This window comes from Taudactylus pleione, unplaced genomic scaffold (assembly GCF_031769625.1).
Source record: "Taudactylus pleione unplaced genomic scaffold, aTauple2 ptg000597l, whole genome shotgun sequence".
Lineage (NCBI taxonomy): Eukaryota > Metazoa > Chordata > Amphibia > Anura > Myobatrachidae > Taudactylus > Taudactylus pleione.
In genome coordinates, this window is record NW_028284999.1 from 103,433 (window position 1) to 124,281 (window position 20,849).

Sequence of the window (20,849 nt, forward strand, 5' to 3'; positions counted from 1 at the left end):
ATGTAATATGGGGGAGTGACACTCCGGGTACAGTCCATCGTCCTGCTTATACACGTAGCTACAATGGCGGGATAATAACAATATGTAATATGGGGGAGTGACACTCCGGGTACAGACCATCGTCCTGCTTATACGCGTAGCTACAATGGCGGGATAACAACAATATGTAATATGGGAGAGTGACACTCCAGGTACAGCCCATCTTCCTGCTAATACACGTAGCTACAATGGCGGGTTAATAACAATATGTAATATGGGGGAGTGACACTCCGGGTACAGCCCATCGTCCTGCTTATACGCATAGCTACAATGGCGGGATAACAACAATATGTAATATGGGGGAGTGATACTCCGGGTACAGCCCATCGTCCTGCTTATACGAGTAGCTACAATGGCGGGATAACAATAATATGTAATATGGGGGAGTGGCACTCCAGGTACAGCCCATCATCCTGCTTATACGCGTAGCTATAATGGCGGGATAACAACACTATGTAATATGGGGGAGTGACACTCCGGGTACAGCCCATCGTCCTGCTTATACACGTAGCTACAATGGCGGGATAACAACAATATGTAATATGGGGGAGTGACACTCCGGGTACAGCCCATCATCCTGCTTATACGCGTAGCTACAATGGCGAGATAATAACACTATGTAATATGGGGGAGTGACACTCCAGGTACAGCCCATCGTCCTGCTTATACACATAGCTACAATGGCGGGATAACAATATGTAATATGGGGGAGTGACACTCCGGGTACAGCCCATCGTCCTGCTTATACGCATAGCTACAATGGCAGGATAATAACAATATATAATATGGGGGAGTGACACTCCGGGTACAGAAAATCGACCTGCTTATACGCATAGCTACAATGGCGGGATAACAACAATATGTAATATGGGGGAGTGATACTCCGGGTACAGCCCATCGTCCTGCTTATACGTGTAACTACAATGGCGGGATAACAACAATATATAATATGGGGGAGTGACACTCCGGGTACAGCCAATCATCCTGCTTATACGCATAGCTACAATGGCGGGATAACAACAAAATGTAATATGGGGGAGTGACACTCCAGGTACAGCCCATCGTCCTGCTTATACGTGTAGCTACAATGGCGGGATAACAATATGTAATATGGGGGAGTGACACTCCGGGTACAGCCCATCGTCCTGCTTATACGCGTAGCTACAATGGCGGGATAATAACAGTATGTAATATGGGGGAGTGACACTCCGGTTACAGCCCATCGTCCTGCTTATACGTGTAGCTACAATGGCGGGATAATAACAATATGTAATATGGGGGAAAGACACTCCGGGTACAGCCCATCGTCCTGCTTATACGCATAGCTACAATGGCGGGATAATAACAATATGTAATATGGGGGAATGACACTCCGGGTACAGCCCATCGTCCTGTTTATACGTGTAGCTACAATGGCGGGATAATAACACTATGTAAAATGGGGGAGTGACACTCCAGGTACAGCCCATCGTCCTGCTTATACGCGTAGCTACAATGGCGGGATAATAACAATATGTAATATAGGGGAATGACACTCCGCGTACAGCCCATCGTCCTGCTTATACATGTAGCTACAATGGCGGGATAATAACACTATGTAATATGGGGGAGTGACACTCCAGGTACAGCCCATCGTCCTGCTTATACACATAGCTACAATGGCGGGATAACAATATGTAATATGGGGGAGTGACACTCCGGGTACAGCCCATCGTCCTGCTTATACGCATAGCTACAATGGCGGGATAATAACAATATGTAATATGGGGGAATGACACTCCGGGTAGAGCCCATCGTCTTGCTTATACGCATAGCTACAATGGTGGGATAATAACAATATGTAATATGGGGGAGTAACACTCCGGGTACAGCCCATCTTCCTGCTAATACGTGTAGCTACAATGGCGGGATAACAACAATATGTAATATGGGGGAGTGACACTCCAGGTACAGCCCATCGTCCGGCTTATACGTGTGGCTACAATGGCTGGATAATAACAATATGTAATATGGGGGAGTGACACTCCGGGTACAGCCCATCGTCCTGCTTATACGCGTAGCTACAATGGCGGGATAATAACAATATGTAATATGGGGGAGTCACACTCCGGGTACAGCCCATCGTCCTGTTTATATGTGTAGCTACAATGGCGGGATAACAACAATATGTAATATAGGGGAGTGATACTCCGGGTACAGCCCATCGTCCTGCTTATACGTGTAGCTACAATGGCGGGATAATAACAATATGTAATATAGGGGAGTGATACTCCGGGTACAGCCCATCGTCCTGCTTATACGTGTAGCTACAAAGGCGGGATAATAACAATATATAATATGGGGGAGTGACACTCCAGGTACAGCCCATCGTCCTGCTTATACGCGTAGCTACAATGGCGGGATAATAACAATATATAATATGAGGGAGTGACACTCCGGGTACAGCCCATCGTCCTGCTTATACGCATAGCTACAATGGCGGGATAATAACACTATGTAATATGGGGGAGTGACACTCCGGGTATAGCCGATCGTCCTGCTTATATGTGTAGCTACAATGGCGGGATAATGACAATATGTAATATGTAGGAGTGACACTCCAGGTACAGCCCATCGTCCTGCTTATACGCGTAGCTACAATGGCGGGATAATAACAATATGTAATATGGGGGAGTGACACTCCGGGTACAGCCCATCGTCCTGCTTATACGCGTAGCTACAATGGCGGGATAATAACACTATGTAATATGGGGGAGTGACACTCCGGGTACAGCCCATCGTCCTGCTTATACGCGTAGCTACAATGGCGGGATAACAACAATATGTAATATGGGGGAGTGACACTCCGGGTACAGCCCATCGTCCTGCTTATACGAGTAGCTACAATGGCGGGATAACAACAATATGTAATATGGGGGAGTGACACTCCGGGTACAGCCCATCGTCCTGCTTATACGAGTAGCTACAATGGCGGGATAACAATAATATGTAATATGGGGAGTGACACTCCGGGTACAGCCCATCGTCCTGCTTATATGCGTAGCTACAATGGTGGGATAACAACAATATGTAATATGAGGGAGTGACACTCTGGGTACAGCCCATCGTCCTGCTTATACGCGTAGCTACAATGGCGGGATAACAACAATATGTAATATGGGGGAGTGACACTCCGGGTACAGCCCATCGTCCTGCGTATACGAGTAGCTACAATGGCGGGATAATAACAATATGTAATATGGGGGAATGACACTCCGGGTACAGCCCATCGTCCATCTTATACGCATAGCTACAATGTCGGGATAATAACAATATGTAATATGGGGGAATGACACTCCGGGTACAGCCCATCGTCCTGCTTATATGTGTAGCTACAATGGCGGGATAACAACAATATGTAATAAGGGGGAGTGACACTCCGGGTACAGCCCATCGTTCTGCTTATACGCATAGCTACAATGGCGGGATAATAACAATATGTAATATGGGGGAATGACACTTCGGGTACAGCCCATCGTCCTGCTTATACGCGTAGCTACAATGGGGGGTAATAACAATATGTAATATGGGGGAGTGACACTCCGGGTATAGCCGATCGTCCTGCTTATATTTGTAGCTACAATGGCGGGATAACAACAATATGTAATATGGGGGAGTGACACTCCGGGTACAGCCCATCGTCCTGCTTATAAGCATAGCTACAATGGCGGGATAACAACAATATATAATATGGGGGAATAACCACCAGTGACTCTATATGTAATATGAGGGAATAACCACCAGTGCCTCCATATGTAATATATGGAAATAACCCCCAGTGATTTTATGGGGTAAATTTACTAAGCTGAGAGTTTGGGAGAGTTTGGCCATTTTTTCCCACTCTCAAATTTACTATTGTCAAACTCGGGAGAGAGATCTCCTTTACTACGGGAAAATACTGGAGAGTTAGCAAACTCTCTTCAATTCACCACCAGTGACTCTATATGTAATATATGGGAAGAACCACCAGTTCCTCTATATGTAATAAGAGGGAATAACCAGCAGTGCCTCTATATGTAATATATGGAAAGAACCACCAGTTCCTCTATATGTAATAAGAGGGAATAACCACCAGTACCTCTATATGTAATATGGGGGAAAATCCACCAGTGACTCTGTATGTAATATATGGGAATAACCACCAGTTCCTCTATATGTAATAAAGAGAGAATAACAATGCTGTCGTCTGTGACTTTGAGGTTGGTCAGTGTTCTAAGTTTACTTCTATATTATGCGCCCGACGGGGTGACACCTTGACTTTTACTATTCACCAACCACCTCTCTACATTCTAAACCACAGACAGCGTATTACTGTGGACACTTAAAAAGGATACTCTTATTGCAGGCTTGCGGTTACAGTGCGCAACAATAAGTTATCAACAAACAAGTGGTTAAACACCTTTTTCTGATACTACTGAACTTTTTGCACACAATGGTTGTTGCTCCATAACTTCCAATATAACAATATTTGCATCATTTATTATTAGTGAATCTATTCAGTATAGATACACTCATTATGCAATACGTGTTTTTATTGTTCAACATATGTCATTTTCATATGTGTTTTGTAATACTGTTGTTATTTATTCATATAATTCTTAGATACTCTTGTGGTTAATTTTAGTGGTTCACCAAGTCCATCCACCATCCATTTGCATATAGGTACAATATTTTTTGACAACTATATATTCATCCTTGGTGTTTTTTTATTTCTTCATTGTTTATTCTTATATTTTTTTATATATTATTTAATAAACTAAACTAATTATTCATTATGTCTGTATATTAGCGCAGTTTTTCTTATTTGTTCATGGTGTTTTGTGGGGTTGCAATTTCCCCTTTTATTTTAAACTGCTGCAGCTACAGATATTACAAGTGTTATTCAAGCGCCTTGATACTTTTTTTGTCCTCAAATTTACTATTGTCAAACTCGGGAGAGAGATCTCCTTTACTACGGGAAAATACTGGAGAGTTAGCAAACTCTCTTCAATTCACCACCAGTGACTCTATATGTAATATATAGGAAGAACCACCAGTTCCTCTATATGTAATAAGAGGGAATAACCACCAGTGCCTCTATATGTAATATGGGGGAAAATCCACCAGTGACTCTGTATGTAATATATGGGAATAACCACCAGTTCATCTATATGTAATAAAGAAGGAATAACCAACAGTGCCTCTATATGTAATATGGGGGAAAAACCACCAGTGACTCTATATGAAATATATGGGAATAACCACCAGTGACTTTATATGTAATATGAGGGAATAACCACCAGTGCCTCTATATGTAATATGGGGGAAAATCCACCAGTGCCTCTATATGTAATATGGGGGAAAATCCACCAGTGACTCTGTATGTAATATATGGGAATAACCACCAGTTCCTCTATATGTAATAAAGAGGGAATAACCACCAGTGCCTCTATATGTAATATGGGGGAAAAACCACCAGTGACTCTATATGAAATATATGGGAATAACCACCAGTGACTATATGTAATATTTGGGAATAACCACCAGTGACTCTATATGTAATATGAGAGAATAACCACCAGTGCCTCTATATGTAATATGGGGGAATAACCACCAGTGACTCTATATGTAATATATGGGAATAACCACCAGTGACTCTATATGTAGTATATGGGAATAACCACCAGTGACCCTATATGTAATATGAGGTAATAACCACCAGTGCCTCTATATGTAATATGAGGGAATAACCACCAGTGACTCTATATGTAATATATGGGAATAACCATCAGTTCCTCTATATGTAATATATGGGAATAACCACCAGTGACTCTATATGTAGTATATGGGAATAACCACCAGTGACTCTATATGTAATATGAGGGAATAACCACCAGTGCCTCTATATGTAATATGGGGGAAAATCCACCAGTGACTCTGTATGTAATATATGGGAATAACCACCAGTTCATCTATATGTAATATGAGGGAATAACCACCAGTGCTTCTATATGTAATATGGGGGAAAATCCACCAGTGACTCTGTATGTAATATATGGGAATAACCACCAGTTCATCTATATGTAATAAAGAAGGATTAACCAACAGTGCCTCTATATGTAATATGGGGGAAAAACCACCAGTGACTCTATATGAAATATATGGGAATAACCACCAGTGACTTTATATGTAATATGAGGGAATAACCACCAGTGCCTCTATATGTAATATGGGGGAAAATCCACCAGTGCCTCTATATGTAATATGGGGGAAAATCCACCAGTGACTCTGTATGTAATATATGGGAATAACCACCAGTTCCTCTATATGTAATAAAGAGGGAATAACCACCAGTGCCTCTATATGTAATATGGGGGAAAAACCACCAGTGACTCTATATGAAATATATGGGAATAACCACCAGTGACTATATGTAATATTTGGGAATAACCACCAGTGACTCTATATGTAATATGAGAGAATAACCACCAGTGCCTCTATATGTAATATGGGGGAATAACCACCAGTGACTCTATATGTAATATATGGGAATAACCACCAGTGACTCTATATGTAGTATATGGGAATAACCACCAGTGACTCTATATGTAATATGAGGTAATAACCACCAGTGCCTCTATATGTAATATGAGGGAATAACCACCAGTGACTCTATATGTAATATATGGGAATAACCATCAGTTCCTCTATATGTAATATATGGGAATAACCACCAGTGACTCTATATGTAGTATATGGGAATAACCACCAGTGACTCTATATGTAATATGAGGGAATAACCACCAGTGCCTCTATATGTAATATATGGGAATAACCATCAGTTCCTCTATATGTAATATGAGGGAATAACCACCAGTGCCTCTATATGTAATATGGAGGAATAACCACCAGTGCCTCTATATGTAATATGGGGGAAAATCCACCAGTGACTCTGTATGTAATATATGGGAATAACCACCAGTTCATCTATATGTAATATGAGGGAATAACCACCAGTGCCTCTATATGTAATATGGGGGAAAATCCACCAGTGACTCTGTATGTAATATATGGGAATAACCACCAGTTCATCTATATGTAATAAAGAAGGAATAACCAACAGTGCCTCTATATGTAATATGGGGGAAAAACCACCAGTGACTCTATATGAAATATATGGGAATAACCACCAGTGACTTTATATGTAATATGAGGGAATAACCACCAGTGCCTCTATATGTAATATGGGGGAAAATCCACCAGTGCCTCTATATGTAATATGGGGGGAAATCCACCAGTGACTCTGTATGTAATATATGGGAATAACCACCAGTTCCTCTATATGTAATAAAGAGGGAATAACCACCAGTGCCTCTATATGTAATATGGGGGAAAAACCACCAGTGACTCTATATGAAATATATGGGAATAACCACCAGTGACTATATGTAATATTTGGGAATAACCACCAGTGACTCTATATGTAATATGAGAGAATAACCACCAGTGCCTCTATATGTAATATGGGGGAATAACCACCAGTGACTCTATATGTAATATATGGGAATAACCACCAGTGACTCTATATGTAGTATATGGGAATAACCACCAGTGACTCTATATGTAATATGAGGTAATAACCACCAGTGCCTCTATATGTAATATGAGGGAATAACCACCAGTGACTCTATATGTAATATATGGGAATAACCATCAGTTCCTCTATATGTAATATATGGGAATAACCACCAGTGACTCTATATGTAGTATATGGGAATAACCACCAGTGACTCTATATGTAATATGAGGGAATAACCACCAGTGCCTCTATATGTAATATATGGGAATAACCATCAGTTCCTCTATATGTAATATGAGGGAATAACCACCAGTGCCTCTATATGTAATATGGAGGAATAACCACCAGTGCCTCTATATGTAATATGGGGGGAAAACACACCAGTGCCTCTATATGTAATATGGATGAAAAACCATCAGTGCCTCTATATGTAATATGGGGAAAACCACCAGTGACTCTATATGTGATATGAGGGAATAACCACCAGTTACTCTATATGTAATATGAGGGAATAACCAACAGTGACTCTATATGTAATATGAGGGAATAACCACCAGTGCCTCTATATGTAATATGGGGCAATAACCACCAGTGACTCTATATGTAATATAGGGGTAGCCACCAGTGCCTCTCTATGTAATATTGGAGAATAACCACCAGTCACTGTATATGAAACATATGGGATTAACCACCAGTGACTCTATATCTAATATGAGGGAATAACCACCAGTGCCTCTATATGTAATATGGGGGAATAACCACCAGTGACTCTATATGTAATATGGGGGAATAACCACCAGTGACTCTATATGTAATATGAGAGAATAACCACCAGTGACTCTATGTGTAATATATGGGAATAACCACCGGTTCCTCTATGTGTAATATATGGAAATAACCACCAGTGATTTTATGGGGTAAATTTACTAAGCTGAGAGTTTGGGAGAGTTTGGCCATTTTTTCCCACTCTCAAATTTACTATTGTCAAACTCGGGAGAGAGATCTCCTTTACTACGGGAAAATACTGGAGAGTTAGCAAACTCTCTTCAATTCACCACCAGTGACTCTATATGTAATATATGGGAAGAACCACCAGTTCCTCTATATGTAATAAGAGGGAATAACCACCAGTGGCTCTATATGTAATAAGGGGGAAAATCCACCAGTGACTCTGTATGTAATATATAGGAATAACCACCAGTTCCTCTATATGTAATAAAGAGGGAATAACCACCAGTGCCTCTATATGTAATATGGGGGAAAAAACCACCAGTGACTCTATATGAAATATATGGGAATAACCACCAGTGACTCCATATGTAATATGGGGGAATAACCACCAGTGACTCTATATGTAATATATGGGAATAACCAACAGTGACTCTATGGGTAAATTTACTAAGAATCGAGTTTGGTGGAGTTAGCATTCTCTGGAGAGTTTGGGCATTTTTTCCCACTCTCAGATTTACTAATGTCAAACTCGGGAGAGAGATCTTCTTTACTACTGTGGCTTCCAAATTCCAACCATGGCATTCCAAATTCACAAGACACCTACAAAAACTCTCACGTAAAGTAGAACGTCAGTGGCGAAAGTCTCATACTCCAAGTGACTTCCTCACATATAAGACGATCTACCACTCTTATCGTAATGCACTGGATAATGCCAAACAGACATATTTCCAATCTGTTATCTCTGCCCAAGCCTCTAACCCCAAGCGACTTTTTAATACATTTAAATCACTTCTTACCCCTCCATCACCCAACCCACCTGCTACTATCAGTGCACAAGATCTTGCTTCCTATTTCAAAAACAAGATTGATAATATTCCGAAATGAAATGGTATGCACTTCCTCAGCCAGGGTCTTGTTCAATCCCCTACCTGAACCCAGTGGCACGTTCTCATCATTTGACCCCACTAATGAAGATGAAGTAGCTACACTCTTCTCATCCTCCTACTCTACTACCTCTCCTCTTGATCCTATACCCTCACAAATCAGTAAAGTTCTGTCTCCTGTGCTCATTCCACACTTAACTAAAATCTGTAATCTCTCTCTCTCTTTCTCTAATGGTATATTTCCATCACTGCTCAAGCATGCAGTGATCACTCCCATTTTGTAAAAACAAAATTCTGACCCTAACACTCTCTCTAATTACCATCCTATCTCCCAGCTACCTTGCCCCTCCAAGCTACTGGAGAGACTTGCCTACACTCGCCTCACACACTTTCTTAACACCCACAACTTATTGGATCCACTTCAGTCTGGCTTCCGTTCCCAGCACTCCACTGAGACAGCACTGACTAAGGTAGTAAATGATCTGGTCACTGCCAAGGCTAAAGGCCATTATTCACTTCTAATTGTTCTAGATCTCTCAGCTGCCTTTGACACTGTTGACCACTCTCTTCTCATACAAACACTACAATCCATAGGTCTTCAAGACACAGCCCTTTCTTGGTTCTCTTCCTACCTATCTAATCGTTCTTTCACTGTTCGCTTTTCTGATTCTACCTCCACTTCGCTACCTCTATCAGTTGGAGTACCAAAAGGTTCAGTATTAGGTCCTCTGCTTTTCTCAATCTATACCACCTCTCTTGGCAAACTAATCAGCTCTTTTGGTTTTCAGTATCATCTGTACGCGGACGATACTCAAATTTTCCTATCCTCCCCAGATTTGTCACCATCTGTGCTGGTCTGTGTCACTGAATATCTCTCTGCCATTTCATCTTGGATGTCATCTCGCCACCTCAAACTTAATATATCCAAAACAGAATTAATTATATTTCCACCAGCCAATAGCAGTTACCAACCTGATATTTCTATTACTGTTGACAACTCGACAATCCACCCCACCCCACAAGCTCGCTGCCTAGGTATCATCCTTGACTCTGAACTGTCTTTTGTTCCCCACATTCAATCTGTCTCTAAATCCTGTTACATACATCTAAGAAACATAGCCAAAATTCGACCATATCTTACGCAAGACACTGCAAAAACTCTAATACACACACTCATAATTTCCCGCATTGACTATTGCAATAGTCTCCTTATTGGTCTTCCCAAAAACAGACTCTCCCCACTACAATCCATTTTCAATGCAGCTGCGAGGTTGATCTTTCTCACCAAACGTTCAGTGTCTGCTGATCCACTCTGTCAGTCCCTCCATTGGCTGCAGGTCTTCTACCGTATTCAATTTAAAATACTTACACTCACACATAAAGCTATTAACCAAACCACACCAACATACATCTCTTCACTTATCTCAAAATATCTTCCAACCCGACATCTCCGTTCTGCACAAGATCTGTGTCTCTCATCCCCGCGCATTACTTGTTCCCATGCACGGTTACAGGACTTTTTTTGGGCTGCACCCACCCTGTGGAATGCCCTCCCACGCACAATGACTTTCCACTAGTTTCCAAACATTCAAGCGTTCTCTGAAAACTCACCTCCTTAGACAAGCTTATCAGATTCCAGGACCGCCCACCTAACCTTTTATAGCTCCCTATCTAACTCTCTTCTTATAGTAAACACCTATCACATCTTCTCTTTCTTCAATAGAACATCCTCCTAACCCTAGGCCAACTTTCCAGTGTGATTGGATTATACCGCTCACCAAGAATATCTGCAATTGGGCTGGACCAATTTGCAATATGTAGCACCTCTCCTTGTGTATCAACACCTATTTCCCTATAGATTGTAAGCTTGTGAGCAGGGCCCTCTTACCCTTATGTATGTCTTTTACAACCCAATATAATGTTAATCTTGATTCAAATTGTAAAGCGCAACGGAATTTGCTGCGCTATAGAAGAAACTGTTAATAAATAATAAATAATGCTACGGGAAAATACTGGAGAGTTAGCAAACTCTCTTCAATTCACCATGGGCAAAACTCGAGAACCTTTTCACTAGTGAAGATAGGATTCTGGAATTTACCAAGCAGAGAGTTTCTAAACTCTCATGAGATAGGAAAACTCTCCAGTAAAAACCCGTGAAATAAATACACCTGCCTGTGATCTGCGAGTTTGGCAGAAGCATACATAGGTCACTGTGATCCATGTATATTTCTGCCTGTAAATAGAAAAAAAAAGTAAAAAAGTAAAAAAAAAAAAAAAAATTACATAGGGTGCCCTGGAGAGGGTGTCCCCTTTATTGGGGGGGTCTCCAACTCCCCAGGGATCCCTGGTCTGGGCTGACTAGCGGTCAGCGCTGATGCTGTGGCTGGGGGGCCCAGTGAAAGGGCACCACTGGCTGTTGCATCAGTCCCTCGCTAGAAAGGGTCCAGAGCTGGTTTTAAATATAAGGGGAACCTCACACAAATTTTCTCTCCCTATATTTAAAACCAGAACTGGCCCTGCTGCCCGGTGCTGGTTCTTAAATTACTGTGGAGCCCTACACATTTTGTTCCCTGTAATTTTAAGAACCAGGACTGGCTGGCAAGTCTTTTTTTTTTTTGGGGGGGGGGGCCCTATGTAATTTTTTTTTTAAAACTTATAACCCGTTTTTTTTGCAGACTAGAACACAAGCAGCTTACACATATCTCACTGATATATCTCACTGATATGTGCAGGCTGCTTGCTCGGGAGACGACACTGCAATCTCAGGTGAGTAATCTCCTACAAAACCTGCTACTCGGGGGAGAAGTCTCGTTCTGCTTCACCATCGGCCATCTCACTCTCAGCTAAACTCACTTCTTGGTAAATTTGAGTCTCAGGAGCCTCAAATCACCCGAGTTTCAGTGAAGCTAATTGAGTTGACAAAAAAAAAAAAACTCTCCCAGACTCGATTCTTAGTAAATTTACCCCTATATGTAATAACCTAGTTACATGCGCATAAATCCTGTGTGCTAGAAATAAACATATAACTAGAGGTTACCTGACGGTCCCGGCTGGTTTGGCGGTGGCTGCAAGGGATTCTGGGATACACGCCTCTTCCATGCACTCCTTGAGGAGAGTCTCCCACACTCCAGACCCTACAGCGATTCCTCCTGCGGCCTGTTATACAGGAAACTGAGGATTATATACTCTTACAGATTCTATCTACTGTATGGTTTTATATAGATAAATCCTCTTATGACGTCCTATGCGCAGTTATTTACTATTATGGCTTCCGGGGGCAGAGGTCTGTCACACAGAATTGGTGTCAGACAACAGATTAATGTATGTTAATGTTTATTAGGAACTTACGTCAGTGCAGAACTTCTTCTGTACAATATAAAACATTACTTATTACTATTATATGTTCCTCATAGTGACGCATGAACCCACCAGGACTCACCCCCCCCCCCCCCCCTCACCAGTTGGTCCAGCTTTCCAGGGTACGTGGGCTTCGTCAAAGAACGTCTGGCGACCCACATAAATGTTTCCGCACCCCTGCGCAGGAAGCCATTGACGTGCACCCCATACCGTGACACCCCAAGGAGAGCTGGAAATAGGGGAGAAATAGGTGATTATTCAGAGATGCAGATGGATACGGTGATAGTCTACGGGGCAGCAGGAAAGAGGCAGAGATAAAAATAAACATGAAGTATAAAGGGACTGGTGACAAGAAAAGATTGCAAGCTCTTGGGGATAAGAATCATTTTTCACACCTCAGCTATAATGGGTTACTCACGTGTTGCAGCTCGCTCCATGCTGAGGAGGGGGGGGTCTGAGAAGAGACCCTTCACATCATAGAGCTAAGGAAGAGACAGAGAGTCAGGGTAAATAACCGTATCACCCCCCGGGGTAGCTGGCCAGGAACTCACATGGGCAGACGCAGATGACTATAACCTGTGATCAGCTTTCTGTACGGCCGACGCTAATCAATGTTCTGTTACTAATCCTGCATCACAAGGTCTCTAAGCTGAGGAAGTGATTTCACAGTACAGGAAACTCCTCTCTATGGTCACCCAGAGGCCCCCATCTCTATGGTCACCCAGAGGCCCCCATCTCTACAGTCACCCAGAGGCCCCCATCTCTACGGTCACCCAGAGGCCCCCATCTCTATGGTCACCCAGAGCCCCAATCTCTATGGTCACCCAGAGCCCCCATCTCTACGGTCACCCAGAGGCCCCCATCTCTACGGTCACCCAGAGGCCCCCATCTCTACGGTCACCCAGAGGCCCCCATCTCTACGGTCACCCAGAGGCCCCCATCTCTACGGTCACCCAGAGCCCCCATCTCTATGGTCACCCAGAGCCCCCATCTCTATGGTCACCCAGAGCCCCCATCTCTATGGTCACCCAGAGCCCCCATCTCTATGGTCACCCAGAGCCCCAATCTCTATGGTCACCCAGAGCCCCCATCTCTATGGTCACCCAGAGCCCCCATCTCTATGGTCAAACAGAGCCCCCATCTCTCATTACTGCAGGTGACATTTACCTCCCCTCTCTAGGACACATTGTGGCCCTGCACCTGTTATAGAGCCACAGTTCCCAGCATGCACTGCACAGAACGTAGCACAGAATGTGGACGCTGGTGACGGACATGCGCAGACTGATGTGAGAGAAAACGCAGCCTGAGCTGCACTTTGCTCAGAGACTGCTGAGGCCTCACCTCATCCCTCCATTCTCGGAGACAGGGGAAGATGTCCTGACCTCTCAGAGATTCCATCACCTCTTGTACAGCTCGTGTCCTGTCCTGGGGGGAGCACAGATGGTCATTAAGCTCCAGGCGGGCGGAGGGGTCTCTATGTAGGGAGAACACATCGGAGTTCTGCGATAGAAGCTCTGCCACCGGCTGCAGCACCCAGCCGACCCGCTGCCCTTCTACGCAGAACGGTAGACAACCTGCAGGATATATATCATCACATATACTGTATATAACCTATGTACTGGGGGTGTATAGGGGGACCACGCACAGTATGGCCTTAGGGACATCACATACACTGTATATCACCTATGTACTGGGTGCGAATAGGGGGACCGTGCACAGTATGGCCTCAGAGACATCACATATACTGTATATAACCTATGTACTAGGTGTGTATAGGGGGAACGTGCACAGTATGGCCTCAGGGACATCACATATACTGTATATAACCTATGTACCGGGTGTGTATAGGGGACTGTGCACAGTATGGCCTTAGGGACATCACATACACTGTATATCACCTATGTACTGGGTGCGTATAGGGGGACCGTGCACAGTATGGCCTCAGGGACATCACATATACAGTATATAACCTATGTACTGGGTGTGTATAGGGGGACCGTGCACAGTATGGCCTCAGGGACATCACATATACTGTATATAACCTATGTACTGGGTGTGTATAGGGGGACCGTGCACGGTATGGCCTCAGGGACATCACATATACTGTATATAACCTATGTACTGGGTGTGTATAGGGGGACCGTGCACAGTATGGCCGCAGGGACATCACATATACTGTATATAACCTATGTACTGGGTGTGTATAGGGGGACCGTGCACAGTATGGCCTCAGAGACATCACATATACTGTATATAACCTATGTACTAGGTGTGTATAGTGGGACCGTGCACAGTATGGCCTCAGGGACATCACATATACTGTATATAACCTATGTACTGGGTGTGTATAGGGGACCGTGCACAGTATGGCCTCAGGGACATCACATATACTGTATATAACCTATGTACTGGGTGTGTATAGGGGGACCGTGCACAGTATGGCCTCAGGGACATCACATATACTGTATATAACCTATGTACTGGATGTGTATAGGAGGACCGTGCACAGTACGGCCTCAAGGACATCACATACACTGTATATAACCTATGTACTGGGTGTGTATAGGGGGACCGTGCACAGTATGGCCTCAGGGACATCACATATACTGTATATAACCTATGTACTGGGTGTGTATAGGGGACCGTGCACAGTATGGCCTCAGGGACATCACATATACTGTATATAACCTATGTACTGGGTGTGTATAGGGGGACCGTGCCCAGTATGGCCTCAGGGACATCACATATACTGTATATAACCTATGTACTGGATGTGTATAGGAGGACCGTGCACAGTATGGCCTCAGGGACATAACATATACTGTATATAATCTATGTACTGGGTGTGTATAGGGGACCGTGCACAGTATGGCCTCAGGGACATAACATATACTGTATATAATCTATGTACTGGGGGTGTATAGGGGACCGTGCACAGTATGGCCTCAGGGACATCACATACACTGTATATAACCTATGTACTGGGTGTGTATAGGGGGACCGTGCACAGTATGGCCTCAGGGACATCACATACACTGTATATAACCTATGTACCGGGTGTGTATAGGGGGACCGTGCACAGTATGGCCTCAGGGACATCACATATACTGTATATAACCTATGTACTGGGTGTGTATAGGGGGACCGTGCACAGTATGGCCTCAGGGACATCACATATACTGTATATAACCTATGTACCGGGTGTGTATAGGTAAACCGGGCACAGTATGGCCTCAGGGACATCACATATACTGTATATAACCTATGTACTGGGTGTGTATAGGGGACTGTGCACAGTACGGCCTCAGGGACATCACATATACTGTATATAACCTACGTACTGGGTGTATATAGGGGGACAGTGCACAGTATGGCCTCAGGGACATCACATATACTGTATATAACCTACGTACTGGGTGTGTATAGGGGGACCGTGCACAGTATGGCCTCAGGGACATCACATATACTGTATATAACCTATGTACTGGGTGTGTATAGGGGGACCGTGCACGGTATGGCCTCAGGGACATCACATATACTGTATATAACCTATGTACTGGGTGTGTATAGGGGGACCGTGCACAGTATGGCCGCAGGGACATCACATATACTGTATATAACCTATGTACTGGGTGTGTATAGGGGGACCGTGCACAGTATGGCCTCAGAGACATCACATATACTGTATATAACCTATGTACTAGGTGTGTATAGTGGGACCGTGCACAGTATGGCCTCAGGGACATCACATATACTGTATATAACCTATGTACTGGGTGTGTATAGGGGACCGTGCACAGTATGGCCTCAGGGACATCACATATACTGTATATAACCTATGTACTGGGTGTGTATAGGGGGACCGTGCACAGTATGGCCTCAGGGACATCACATATACTGTATATAACCTATGTACTGGATGTGTATAGGAGGACCGCGCACAGTACGGCCTCAAGGACATCACATACACTGTATATAACCTATGTACTGGGTGTGTATAGGGGGACCGTGCACAGTATGGCCTCAGGGACATCACATATACTGTATATAACCTATGTACTGGGTGTGTATAGGGGACCGTGCACAGTATGGCCTCAGGGACATCACATATACTGTATATAACCTATGTACTGGGTGTGTATAGGGGGACCGTGCCCAGTATGGCCTCAGGGACATCACATATACTGTATATAACCTATGTACTGGATGTGTATAGGAGGACCGTGCACAGTATGGCCTCAGGGACATAACATATACTGTATATAATCTATGTACTGGGTGTGTATAGGGGACCGTGCACAGTATGGCCTCAGGGACATAACATATACTGTATATAATCTATGTACTGGGGGTGTATAGGGGACCGTGCACAGTATGGCCTCAGGGACATCACATACACTGTATATAACCTATGTACTGGGTGTGTATAGGGGGACCGTGCACAGTATGGCCTCAGGGACATCACATACACTGTATATAACCTATGTACCGGGTGTGTATAGGGGGACCGTGCACAGTATGGCCTCAGGGACATCACATATACTGTATATAACCTATGTACTGGGTGTGTATAGGGGGACCGTGCACAGTATGGCCTCAGGGACATCACATATACTGTATATAACCTATGTACCGGGTGTGTATAGGTAAACCGGGCACAGTATGGCCTCAGGGACATCACATATACTGTATATAACCTATGTACTGGGTGTGTATAGGGGACTGTGCACAGTACGGCCTCAGGGACATCACATATACTGTATATAACCTACGTACTGGGTGTATATAGGGGGACAGTGCACAGTATGGCCTCAGGGACATCACATATACTGTATATAACCTACGTACTGGGTGTGTATAGGGGGACCGTGCACAGTATGGCCTCAGGGACATCACATATACTGTATATAACCTATGTACCGGGTGTGTATAGGGGGACCGTGCACAGTATGGCCTCAGGGACATCACATATACTGTATATAACCTACGTACTGGGTGTGTATAGGGGGACCGTGCACAGTATGGCCTCAGGGACATCACATATACTGTATATAACCTATGTACTGGGTGTGTATAGGGGACCGTGCACAGTATGGCCTCAGGGACATCACATATACTGTATATAACCTACGTACTGGGTGTATATAGGGGGACAGTGCACAGTATGGCCTCAGGGACATCACATATACTGTATATAACCTACGTACTGGGTGTGTATAGGGGGACCGTGCACAGTATGGCCTCAGGGACATCACATATACTGTATATAACCTATGTACCGGGTGTGTATAGGGGGACCGTGCACAGTATGGCCTCAGGGACATCACATATACTGTATATAACCTACGTACTGGGTGTGTATAGGGGGACCGTGCACAGTATGGCCTCAGGGACATCACATATACTGTATATAACCTATGTACTGGGTGTGTATAGGGGACCGTGCACAGTATGGCCTCAGGGACATCACATATACTGTATATAACCTATGTACTGGGTGTGTATAGGGAGACCGTGCACAGTATGGCCTCAGGGACATCACATACACTGTATATAACCTATGTACTGGGTGTGTATAGGGGGACCATGCACAGTATGGCTTCAGGGACATCACATATACTGTATATAACCTATGTACTGGGTGTGTATAGGTAAACCGGGCACAGTATGGCCTCAGGGACATCACATATACTGTATATAACCTATGTACTGGGTGTGCATAGGGGGACCGTGCACAGTACGGCCTCAGGGACATCACATATCACCTATGTACTGGGTGTGTATAGGGGGACCGTACACAGTATGGCCTCAGAGACATCACATATACTGTATATAACCTATGTACCGGGTGTGTATAGGGAGACCGTGCACAGTATGGCCTCAGGGACATCACATATACTGTATATAACCTATGTACTGGGTGTGTATAGGGGGCCGTGCACAGTATGGCCTCAGGGACATCACATATACTGTATATAACCTATGTACTGGGTGTGTATAGGGAGACCGTGCACAGTATGGCCTCAAGGACATCACATACACTGTATATAACCTATGTACTGGGTGTGTATAGGGGACCGTGCACAGTATGGCCTCAGGGACATCACATATACTGTATATAACTTATGTACCGGGTGTGTATAGGGGACCGTGCACAGTACGGCCTCAGGGACATCACATATACTGTATATAACCTATGTACCGGGTGTGTATAGGGGGACCGTGCACAGTATGGCCTCAGGGACATCACATATACTGTATATAACCTATGTACCGGGTGTGTATAGGGAGACCGTGCACAGTATGGCCTCAGGGACATCACATATACTGTATATAACCTATGTACTGGGTGTGTATAGGGGGACCGTGCACAGTACGGCCTCAGAGACATCACATATACTGTATATAACCTATGTACTGGGTGTGTATAGGGGGACCGTGCACAGTATGGCCTCAGGGACATCACATATACTGTATATAACCTATGTACTGGGTGTGTATAGGGGGACCGTGCACAGTACGGCCTCAGGGACATCACACCACATACACAGAAGACCCCACTCACCTCCACGATGCAGGTTGTTGAGATCTAGCACCAGCTTCAGAACCCGTTCAGACCAAGCAGCTGCCGCCATCCCACTACAGAGCACACAGGATACAACACGGTCAACTCTTCCTGTAGAACCCAAAGCAGATAATACAGTCCACCTTTCCTGCAGACCCACAGTTCACTCCTCCTGCAGAACTCACAGCAGATAATACACAGCCCACTCCTCCTGCAGAACTCACAGCAGCTAATACACACCCCACTCCTCCTGCAGAACTCACAGCAGATAATACACAGCCCACTCCTCCTGCAGAACTCACAGCAGATAATACAGTCCACTCCTCCTGCAGAACTCACGGCAAATAATACACATCCCACTCCTCCTTCAGATCTCACAGCAGATAATACACAGCCCACTCCTCCTGCAGAACTCACAGCAGATAATACACAGCCCACTCCTCCTGCAGTACTCACAGCAGATAATACACAGCCCACTCCTCCTGCAGTACTCACAGCAGATAATACACAGCCCACTCCTCCTGCAGTACTCACAGCAGATAATACACAGCCCACTCCTCCTGCAGAACCCATAGCAGATAATACACAGCCCACTCCTCCTGCAGAACTCACAGCAGATAATACACAGCCCACTCCTCCTGCAGAACTCACAGCAGATAATACACAGCCCACTCCTCCTGCTGAACTCACAGCAGATAATACACAGCCCACTCCTCCTGCTGAACTCACAGCAGATAATACACAGCCCACTCCTCCTGCAGAACTCACAGCAGATAATACACAGCCCACTCCTCCTACAGAAGGCACAGAATAAATTGCAGTTCACTCCTGCAGAACCTGAAATAGAAATAGACAATCCAGTCCTCCTCCTCCAAAACCCCCAGGGGATAACACAAGGTGCACTCCTCCTGTAGAACAACTGAGCCCTCCTGAGTGTAGTCAGTGCTGCCACTGCCTGTAGGGTTACCCTGCAGTGCCTGTAGTGAGCTGAAGTTGGCAGCAGTTGTTACAGGGCAGGGACACTCTCATGTCTGGATACATAAGTACAGAGGTCTCAGGAGAGGGTGGCGGCCATGTTTCTGGAGATCAGTATGTCTAGTGACAGTCTGTGCTGTGTATGACAATGATCTGTGGGGACGTACTGTAAGGAATGACAGTCTGCGCTGTGTATGACGATGATCTGTGGGGACGTACTGTAAGGAATGACAGTCTGCGCTGTGTATGACGATGATCTGTGGGGACGTACTGTAAGGAATGACAGTCTGCGCTGTGTATGACGATGATCTGTGGGGACGTACTGTAAGGAATGACAGTCTGTGCTGTGTATGACGATGATCTGTGGGGACGTACTGTAAGGAATGACAGTCTGCGCTGTGTATGACGATGATCTGTGGGGACGTACTGTAAGGAATGACAGTCTGCGCTGTGTATGACAATGACCTGTGGGGACGTACTG

At 44.5% G+C, this 20,849-nt stretch overlaps 1 protein-coding gene across 1 annotated transcript; it reads right to left on the minus strand.

Moving 5' to 3' along the window:
- Positions 1-3,655: 3,655 nt before the first annotated feature.
- Positions 3,656-20,312, minus strand: LOC148480773 (uncharacterized). The gene is made up of 7 exons (XM_088453869.1): positions 20,231-20,312; positions 19,394-19,467; positions 14,170-14,402; positions 13,247-13,310; positions 12,930-13,057; positions 12,509-12,627; positions 3,656-3,737 (listed from the first exon to the last, which is right to left on the minus strand). The coding sequence occupies exons 2-7, from the start codon at positions 19,461-19,463 to the stop codon at positions 3,656-3,658; spliced, it is 696 nt and encodes a 231-aa protein (XP_088309995.1). The 5' UTR covers positions 19,464-19,467; positions 20,231-20,312.
- Positions 20,313-20,849: the final 537 nt, after the last annotated feature.

Coding starts and splice junctions, on each gene's coding strand:
- LOC148480773 (XM_088453869.1), bottom strand. CDS start 19,463: ATGGCGGCAGCTGCTTGGTCTGAACGGGTTCTGAAGCTGGTGCTAGAT. Junction 14,403..19,393: donor CAACAACCTGCATCGTGGAG/GTGAGTGGGGTC, acceptor TATATCCTGCAG/GTTGTCTACCGTTCTGCGTA. Junction 3,738..12,508: donor AAACCAGCCGGGACCGTCAG/GTAACCTCTAGT, acceptor CCGCCATTGTAG/CTATGCTTATAAGCAGGACG.